This window comes from Moschus berezovskii, chromosome 20, assembly GCF_049115385.1.
Source record: "Moschus berezovskii isolate FMDL1 chromosome 20, NW_MosBer_1.0, whole genome shotgun sequence".
NCBI lineage: Eukaryota > Metazoa > Chordata > Mammalia > Artiodactyla > Moschidae > Moschus > Moschus berezovskii.
Window position 1 is genome coordinate 29,708,766 of NC_142479.1, and position 10,112 is coordinate 29,718,877.

Consider the following 10,112-nt stretch of genomic DNA (forward strand, 5'->3'; position numbering starts at 1 on the left):
CTGGTCAGCCCCTCCCCGAGACCTCTGGTTGGGATGGGTGAGCTGCCAGCAAGCAAGGCCCTGCAGGGAGATGGGGCAACCCCAGCACCCCAGGGTGCTGCAGCCAGAGGACGCTCCGGACCCCCAGTCACTGGCCGGAGCATGCAACGATGGCTTCTGACTCAGAAGACAAGGTGCCCCGATCGAAAGGCTGCCAGCTTCAAAGGCACAACCTGAACAGGTGTCCCCAAGGTCCAGGGCAGCTCCAGCCCTCCAGGCACAGATCCCCAGGGAGGACTGAGGCCAAAACACCAGGTCTCCAAGGCCCAGGCTGGTGGCAAGAGTAAGCACAGACCGATGGCAATACAACCAGTAGGGGGCCCCAGCCTTGCCACAATTAGGGGCTGGGGAGGCTGCTTATCTGGGAGCTGGAGTTTCCTCTTTCGGAAACCTGCAGAGCTAGGCTGGTGGGGCTGAACCACACGGACCTAGCTCGCTCCTGCTGACCGGGGGACCTCGGGGCAGTGGGCTACAAGCAGAGCCCGGCCCAGCACACTCGGGGGCCCAGACCTCGCCAGGCCATGCCTGGGCCTGACCCTCACTGGTCGGAGGTCCCGGGCCTTGGAAGACCAACTCCTGCCCTGGGCACTCGGAGAAACCCAAGTTGACTTCACCTGGGCTTCTTTCTTAATTACCTTAACGGTGAACACAATTGTTAAGCCTTCTCCCCTAACCCTGCCCTCCTCTCCTCCCCCACGCCGCAATCCAATTATGTTCTGAGCACAGGAATCCTTTATAAAAATGAGCCCCCAGCCTGCTCTTGAGGGATGTGCCCCCAAAAAAAAGGTCTGTGTAACGGATGGTCAGTGCATTTTATTTAATCAGCACAGTACAAAAATAAATAAAAATAAGGGGAGGAGAATTAAATTACAGCCAAACTGAGCTTCATGACCTTGTCAGATTATAAACCACACATACTTACAAACACGCTACACATACATACAAAAATGAGACAAATATAAATTAATATTAACAATACCCACAGTTTGGTCAAAGAAGAGCTACAGAAGAAATTGCACTAAAAAACCAACATACATCGCACGTGTGTAATTAGCAGTTTCAAATATACAGCTAAGAATAGTTCCAAGTGGAAAAAAAAAATGGCACATTTCCTTTTCATTGCAAGTTTAACAACTGCTAGAACAAAACTAAGTTCTAATAACTGCATGGAAAGAATATATCAACCCTTCAGGTTTTACAAGAAAAAAGAGAAAAACCAAATCCTGAACTATTATTCCTGTGACTTGTTCTGTGCACGGGTGTAATTTTCACAGCCATCTGTTCTAAGATTATTTTTCTTAAGACACAAAATGCTCCTGGTTTGCATGCACAATATCACTGTAAAAGCAACAATTAAAGAATAAAGGGTGGGGTTTTTTTGTAGGTTAGTTTTTTCCTTTTTTTTTAATTGTTCTAAAAGTAGTCTTCATAGCAGCATGTCAAATGGGTTCATTGCTTGCACACTCAAGTATATCAGTTTCTTTACACAATACTGATGACCAGTGCAAGAGGAGGAGACCTCGCCAGGCTTCATATGGATGGAACTAGAGAGTTCTTTCTTTAGTCCCCAACCATTCCTGAAATTTGCACCGCCTCCATAAATTAAAAAAATAAATATGGAGAGAGAGAAGGAAACACACAAAACTGGAATCCCGCGGGTGCGCCTTCCCGCAGTTTCAGGCCCAGCAAGGCCCACGAAGGAGCAACTCCAGACCCCGGGTCCCAGCTCTTGACACTCGGCCCCCGGACGCCACCCCCCCACCACCCTCGCGTGCTGCCGGGGACCCCGACGCCCCCACCGGCCGCCTACCTCGGGTCACACACGGCAGCAGGATCTGCACAGACAGGCTGTGTGACAACTCCGGCGAAGAGGCTCTGCACGCGAGGTCCCCGCCGGCAGCCGCGGGTTCCTTCCAGCCCCACGGCAGGTAAATCTGGCCGGCGGTCCTGGGAGCAGCTCGGCGTGGGCCTCGGGGCGCAGCTGAGGCCCGTGCTCCCAGCTTGGGGCAGGCCCTCGTTCTCGCGAGCACCACGGGGCCGCAGGCTCGACGCCAGGCCTATTAAATCGGGACCTCAGGTTCACAGCTTTCTTTTTTATGTGAATTTCAGTAGTGCTTGTGCTGAAATGGCAGCCACCTGGAAGCTAATCCTATGTAAAACGGCCCCTGCCTCCCCCCACCCCCAGCCTCCCCTTCCAGCCCCCCTTGGGGGGTTGAGACTGGAAGAGAGAATTCTCTGTGGGCCTTCACATCAGTCTTTGTTCCCCAAAGCCAGAGGGATCACGGAAGGCTGGCTCCCTTCTCTGGGTCCTCTCCCAAGCCCCCAGCCACCAATCTGGGAGAATCAGAAAGAAAATTAAGTGACACATCATGGGTTTTTACAGCCACTAGGGTTGAAGGTGGAGACCCAAACCGGCAGCTGCAAATGATCAGCGGGAGAATCAGCAGGCAGTCAGGAGTTCGGCTCCCGGCTCATAATTGTCTCCAAGATCCAGCTGTCTCACTGGGCCTTTCAGGACAAGGCTTCGTCTTCAGAAGAGACTCAACTGTTTGGAAACAGCTTTAAATCAACAGGGGGTGAGGGGAGGGGTGCATCATTACCACATCACCCTGATCCCTGACATCACCCCCACCCCAATCCCTGCAGCTCCACAAGGCAAATGTCATAGGCACCGGCAGGAGCCTGAGCCTTTAGGTGGGCACCGGCTCAGTCCCAGGCATGGCAGCCCCACCTGCCCAGGGGGCAGGCTGTTGACAATGGGCACCTGCAACTGCCCTGGCCTTTGCCACGGGGTGACTAAGCTGCATGATTCATATGAAAAATTCACCCAAGAAAGGAGTTGTCCCTGGCGTCACCCCACCCCTTGGGAGCCTGGACCCAAAATGAAAGAACTTAGTGAGTCAAACCAGCTCATTAACCAATACTACCAACAGGGCTGGGGGTGGGGGAAAAAGGAGGGGAGGTTGTGGAGGAGGTGGGGGGGCGGTTCCATGTCTCCACAAAAGGAAAGCCCTTCTCCCTAAAAAAGAAAAAAGAGCAAACCAGGGTCGTGCATGGCCAAATTAGAGGACATGATCTTCGCACCAGGCCGGCTTCCCCTCGATTGAAGAGGCTGTCCCAGGGCCACGGGCATTTGGCCTCCTAAGCCCACGTGCAGTGCAGTCCAGGTGGCCGGCTCCAGGAGCCCCTGGGAGAACAAACGACCCAAAACAGGAGCCAGCAAAGGGCCTTCAACCAGAAACTCCAGTCCCTCCCTGGGCCGCCTGGCTGTGGGCCGCCTTCCCTGCCTTGGTCCAGCAAGGGCGCAGGCGGCAGAGGCCAGTCAGTTCTTTCAATCCCCCAGAGTGAGACCTCGGGGCCAGGGTGGCTCTGAATACATCTTCTGAATGTTGCACAAGGTCCGGGAGTTCAGAAGCGCCCAGAGTTCTTGGCAGGGCGGAGGAAAACCCCAAGGAGGGGAGGTGGGAAGGGATAGGCCCTTGGTGGCTTTGCTAGACACATACTGTACACAAAATCTGATTTAAGAATAAATTTTTAAAAATGAATTGAAATCCTTGAGCCATGATGCAGGCGAGCGGGCTCACCGGTCCAACCCGAGCAGGAGCCGCTTCTTGTCCTCCTGGCCGCTCTCGTTCTTCAGGTCGGAGAACACCTGCGTGAAGTAGTGCGGGTCGGCATTGATCTGCAGCATCTTGGAGCTCATGAGGTTGATGACCGAGAGGCAGCGGTCCCAAAAGGCCTCCTTGCAGCTCTCCACCAGGAAGGGCTTGAGCGGGTAGGAGATCTCGTTGCCCATGTAGGAGTAGGAGAGGTACAGGCAGGTCAGCAGGACCGCCTGGAGCTCGTGGTCGGAACCCACCTCGGAGGAGATGACATCCCGGCAGAGCATGTAGAGGAAGACCACGTTGGCCGGCGTGATGAAGCCCTGGTCCTGCCAGCCCTGCAGCAGTAGCGAGCGGTCCACGCTGCGCAGCCAGAGCACAGGGTCCGTGGGGGACAGGTGCTTCAGGCGGTAGCACCGGCGACAGAGGAACTCACCCAGGCAGCGCAGCAGCTCGCTGGTGGACGCCTGGACGATGACCCGTTTGGGCGTCCCTGCGGAGCTGACGGCAGGATGCGGGGCCTTCTTGACGGACGAGGAGACCCCGGTCTGCGAACCGGAGAGCTGGCTGGCAGGGGGGGCGGGCGGCTGGGCCGGCGGGGGCTGGGCGAACGTGGACAGGTTGGCGCACGACAGCGACTTCTTCAGGTTCTCATTGTTGAGGTGCGTGATGTTGTTCTGGTAGCTGCTGTTGGGCTGCACCTTCTTGGAGTTCTTCTTCTTGGCCGACACGGCCACGATCCTCTTCCACGGCAGCACGGAGATGATGGAGTGCCGCTTCAGGTTCTTGTCCTTGGCGTTCTTACTGTTCTGCACGGCCGTGTAGTGGCCCACCGTGGCCGCGCCATCCTCAAACAGCGTGGCCTTCCGGTAGCTGGGGGACAGGGACAGCACCGTGCCCATGGCGCCCCTGCGCGCCCAGCCTGCCGGCTGGAGGGAAGAAGCTCACCGAGCCCGCGGCGGCCAGGGGGAGGCGGGGGCGCTCCAGAGGTCGCGGGCAGCCCCTCCGGATCTGCGGGGGGAAAACAAGATGGTTCTCAGCATCAGGCGGGGCTCGCGCCGCGCTCCTCCGCCCCGGCCTCGGCGGCCCGGGCCCCGCGCCCGGGGCCTTCCCTGGTTGACACGGCCCCGCCCGCGTCCCCGCGCCGCAACCCCGGCCTCTCCACTGCGGCACCAGCACCCGCTCCCGCCGCGGCCCGGATGGCAGCGCCGGGGCCCGGACGCCGGCGGAGGCGGCCAGGGACCCCCGCCTCGACACCGCGCGCGGCCGCGGCCCCGGTCCCTCGGGGGTAGCGGGCGGCCCGAGGGGCAGGCTTACCGAGCAGGTGGCTCCGGCGCTCCGCACCTTCCGCAATGCGCGCCGCGGCTCAGCGCCGCGGTCCCGGGGCTCGGCGGGGCTCGCGCGCGGCGGCGGCGGCGGCGGCAGCTCGGGAGCTTCTGTCCAAGGTTCTGCAGGCACCGCGGCCCCGCCCCCCGCTCGGCCGCCTTCGCCGCCGCCGCCGCGCCCGCGCCCGCCCCGGCGCGCGCCTCAGCGGCCTCCCTCTCGGGCGCGCGCGCGCGCGGCCCCCGCGCCGGCCGGGCCTGGTCTCACCCGGGAGCCGGGGCCGCCGCCGTGCTCAGCACGAGCGGCGCGCGGTGCGGGCAGCGACGCGGCCGCGAGCCCCGGGCGCCTCTCTACTCGCCGCGCCCCATCCAGGACCCGGACTCGGGCGGCGGGGACTCGCGGCACCGCCCCGCCCCGCCCCGCGGGGCCGCCCGTCCCCGCACTGCTCACCGCCCGCTCGGCGCTGCCGCGCCAGCAGCAGCCCGGCCGCGTGAGACTCGCGAGCGCACCGCGCAGCAGAGCTCGGGCGGGTGGGGAGCGCCGGGCGGGGAGGGCCGGGGCGGGGCCCGGGAGCGACCCCGCCCGCCGCCCCGCCCAGACACGTGCTGCCTTTGTTCCCGCCGCGGCGTCCGCAGCTGCGGGCGGCGGGGGCGCCCTCGGCCGCGTCCGCGACCCGGCCGCCTGAGCAGCAGTCCACGGAGGAGGGACCCGAGTAGCCTCCTTCCATTTAATGCCCGGGACCCCAGGGACAGAAGCTAGGGCGCTTAGGGAGCACGGGCGGGGAGGGGGGAGGCTTCAGTCCCACGCGCATCCGGAGGGGACTGTCCCATGCGTTCAGAGTGGAGACCTCTGTTGTCCCATCCGGGTCAATGCCCACCGCCCAGGTCAGTCCCAGAAATACAGGCCAGAGGCGTAGGCTGCTCTGGGCCGTTCCACGGAGCGACTCGCCTCCCACACCACACCTGGACAGGGCCCTGAGACTCCTGGCTCGGTCACTGCCCCAGAGACGGATGAATACTGAGCCCATCCTGAATATGACCTCAGAATTTCCACTGGCCCTCTTTATCTGTTATAGTACAACTGAAGCCCCTGCTTCAACCTTCAACTTAAGCCTCTGATCTGCCGACTTAAATATTTTTCATGCTAAGCAGGTATAATTTGAAGACTCAGTGCTCCTAAAATTATTAAAGTCTGAGTCAAATTCTGGTTCTGATAACCTTTCTTTTCACAAAGAACAAGAATCCTTCACAAAGGCTCTTCTTCACTTGTTATTCTTTTAGTTTGGTTCTGGAGATTGACTCAGATTTTACCACTAACCTGGGAAAGACGAGAGACAGACGTAAACCATACCCTAATTCCAGTTACCACTTCTGGACCTGGTAAGGAAGAAGTGGCAGTCCAGAGAATACCCAATCCCCTGATGCCCAGAGCACTCCAGCAACCTGTGTCAGCTAGGCCTACTGCCCTAAGCAGTACTAAAATCTGGTGTCACAACAATGCTACATCATCAGAAAGTACTCGAATTTGCTAAAGTACTACCCAGAGGTTTTTCTGTCAGTAATGGCCTGGGTGGCCATATAGTGGAAATGCAATGCTCAGTACTCAGTCTACTTCTTGTGGTGCTCTTTAGAAACATCCACAGCAGCTGTCATTTTAACTTAGAAGGTAAAGGCTGGCCCTTAGTTTGGTGTGCCCCCTCCCACCCTCGAACGTTGCTCAAGGTACAGCCCCTACCTCCTTTTCAAATGGAGCTGTTTTTTCCAGAAGGAGCTCTGAGCATCAGTCTCCTCTGGGTCCCTGGCCCAATGACTTCCTAAGGCAAAGCTGGACCCCAGCCTTTTTTCTTTCTGCCCCTAGTGGAGGCCCCACTGACTTGGCCTGTGACCACATCGCTTTTCCTGTGTCCCCTTCAGATTATGGATGGTTAAACAGGGAATAAATGCTTTCCACTTTCCCAAATATGCTTAGATTTCTAAGTCTATAATCTACCCCTTAGAACTATCTGGACGCACCCTGCTACCTGTACCTGCAGATTTCAGTTCTAACTATTTCAGTCCATGGTGGGCAGTTCCACTTCACTCAATCCCATTTCCTAAACCATGATGGAAGCTCACGTTGGCTGGGCCTTTTCCAGCCTGGCCGCTCTCATGTCCTCTCTTTCCTTTGTCCAGTCAGCCCTCACCTACCACCTTCAAAAAGAGCTCTTGGCAGAACTGTCCCAACCTCCTCACGCTTGTCAGGTGAAGTCATGTGCAGCAGGGCATGAATGGGACGGCGCTGCCAGCACACTGGCTGTTGTGACCCAAGAACCCTAGAACGCTGTCCACCCATGTCATGCCCGCTGTTTTGAGGAGCCACACCACTCTGCTCACCCAGCCCACTACCACCACCCTCCTCAAGCTCCCATCACTGCTCCAAATGCGAAGAAAGGAAGATCAACCATCTGCCCCCAAAATGGCAGAATCAAGGACCCAGGAGGCAGACCCAGATGAATGATGCACAGCTGCTTTCTTCCCACTCTTCACCATAGAACTGCAAGGAAGCTCTCCAAATCCCACCCCCATCCGTCAGCCTCTTTATCCTATAGTCTGTCTCTAGCTGCCGGAAGGGCCAGCCCGCTTGGTACAAGCACTGCTGACCTAGGATTTCCTGGAGCGTTCCCATGCTCTGCATGCCCCCTTCCCAAGGAAGGGAGGTCAACGCCCCAGTCAGCCAGCCCCCGAAAGGGATCTGAATACGGGCTGAGCCCTGACTCCTGAGGAAGTCATGTTTTGTCCTCTCAGGCATCACAGAGCAGCATCTAGTGGCCCTTCTGGGCAGCACAGATTACATAACTCTAGCCTGCAGCAGGGTTTCAGAGCCAAGGGCCTCAGCCGCCGCTCCCAACGCCATCAGTATCTCATTAACACACAAGGAAGCCCTGGCACCGTGAAGCCTAGTGCCAGGAAGGGCCCCTAAGTGAGGGAGCCAGGCCCAGGCTAGCCCATGGGCCACCCCACCCTCTCAGCTGCGCCTGGATGCAGCTTATCGAGGCCTGGGAAAGGAAGCAGTCCCGTGGGGTCTGGAGCAGTGCTATCTGAAAATCAGTAACAGTAACGTGAGTCACAAACACAAGCCAGAGTTAATTCCGTATTTTCCAGCAGCCACATTTAAAAAGTGAAAGAAACAGGTGACTTTTAATAGTGTATTTTAGGTAACCTAATAAATGCTCAAAATATTATATTCCAACATATGTAAAAAGGAAGTTGAGCAATCAATTTTTCATTCTTTTTTCACCTTCTTCAACGTATTCTGGTTTACTTTTGCAAGACACCCCAGTTTGAATGAGCCAAATTTCAAGGGTTGAACCGCCGCATGGGGCCTGCAGCCACAAACTGGGCAGCACAGGTCTAGAGAAGTCAGCAGACATGCTGAGGGAACAGAGGACAGGCTCTGAGCTCCTGGGACTGCCCATGCCTGCTCTGGTCCTGGATCCTTTGGGGTATTTTTAAAGCCCTTTATTGAAGCACAATTCCTCCTCAAGTAAAACTATACACAGACACCATATTGAAACATGACAGAGAGTGGCTTGGACTGGAGTTGGCAGCTAAAGCCCACCCCTTCCTCCCAGTGGCCCCAGAGTCCCACAGGAGTCTGAGGAGCAGGATGAAAATCAATGCTTTTGAACAAGATTCAAAAAAACTAAAACTAAACCACAACTGAATGCCAGGATTCTCCAGGCACCCGCCCTTCTATTAACTGCATGTAACCCTCCCACCGCAATTACCCCCAGAGGAACCACCATCCTTGCTGTGCAGGTGAGCAAACAGGTTCAGAGGATATTACAACCCAAACCCCATGTCCTCACTGGACCATGAGGCCTTGGAAAAAGAAAGATAACTGAGCCCCCATGCCCATTTCAGACCTCACAGACCAACCTTCTCACCCAAAGGCCTCCACATGACCCTGGCTCTGAAGGTCTCCCATGGAGCGAATTTGAGACAGCAGAGCTCTGTCCAGTCTCGAGGGCTACACTGACCTGTCTGGACTTGATCAGAAGCCCTCCAGCACTCAAGAAAGGACACTTTTTGAAAAAAAAAAATTGTTTTTATTGGAACTCATCTGAACATCAGATATACCTGGTGTTGGTTAGCAAGAACCGTTTGTACATTTGATATTGATGGTGCCAAAACCAAAACAGTGACTGGACATGATAGGGAAAGATGGTGAGAACAAAAACTTGATTTTGGAGAGGAAAATAAAAGCCAGTCAGATTCAGTGAGGATGCAAAACCTGGTACAACAAAATCCTTTTACAAAATATAAATTTATTACGAAAACCTGGAAGGATAATCTGAGAAAGGGAAAGAAAGATAAAAGGAAGGCAGAAGGAAGGAAGGAGGAAGGAGGAGGGGGAGAGGAAAAAAGAGGGGAGAGAGGAAATGAGGGGAAGAAGAGAATACAGCTGAGCACAACAGAGGTGCAGAAGCTTACCTGCCCAAACGGCATTCAAGCCTTGCTATATAATCTCATCGTAAGACAAAGCATGCGGAGAACAGTGCTCCACCTCCCATCCGTCCCATTTCTAAGAGGCAAATAAAGACGCTCCCTGGGAGGGGGACATGAGGTTGCTCAAAAACCCAACAATGAAAATTGAGAGGAGGAAAAAAAAACCCACACCCCACAGTCTCATTTCCAACGTTCACTGTTTAAAAAAGGAATAAATCCATCTGACAGCAGGAGAGGAGCGGTGGGACAGGAAGAGGAGCTGAAGGGTTTTAGACAGCCTGACTCCCCTGGGGGGAGAGGAGGAAGGGAGACATGGGGTGGTCGTCTGGCTGGGGGGGCGGGGGTGGGATAGACAGAAAAGAGGGGGGGGCAATTGAAACACTGACGTCTAATCTAGTTACTGTGTTAAAAAGAGCCGCATGCACAGCAGGCCCCTGAGGGCCCACACTGCTCCCCGTGTGGCCACGAGCTCCTGGCCACATCCCATTCCTTCCCGGGTTGAGCGGAGCCGTGCAGGCGCTGCTGCTGCTGCTGCTGCGGTGGTGGCGGCGAGACCTTCGGCCAGTCTGCTGGGGCCACTGTTGGGGAAGGGCAGGCGGACGGGCCGTATGGCAGGGGACAGAACACCGAAACGTCTCATTTTCAAATAAAAAAGAAAAGA

At 56.3% G+C, this 10,112-nt stretch overlaps 1 protein-coding gene across 2 annotated transcripts; it reads right to left on the reverse strand.

Moving 5' to 3' along the window:
* Positions 1–809: 809 nt before the first annotated feature.
* On the reverse strand, positions 810–5,124 carry CDK5R1 (cyclin dependent kinase 5 regulatory subunit 1). 2 transcript variants are annotated; one of them, XR_016035462.1, is made up of 3 exons: positions 4,959–5,124; positions 3,082–4,652; positions 810–2,584 (listed from the first exon to the last, which is right to left on the reverse strand). XR_016035462.1 is itself a non-coding variant. In XM_055401238.2 (2 exons), exon 2 carries the CDS (start codon positions 4,541–4,543, stop codon positions 3,620–3,622), a length of 924 nt encoding a protein of 307 aa, XP_055257213.1. In that variant the 5' UTR covers positions 4,544–4,652; positions 4,959–5,124; the 3' UTR covers positions 811–3,619. The 2 variants fall into 2 exon arrangements, 1 of the variants encoding a protein (XP_055257213.1); XM_055401238.2 differs by having other exon boundaries at positions 811–4,652.
* Positions 5,125–10,112: the final 4,988 nt, after the last annotated feature.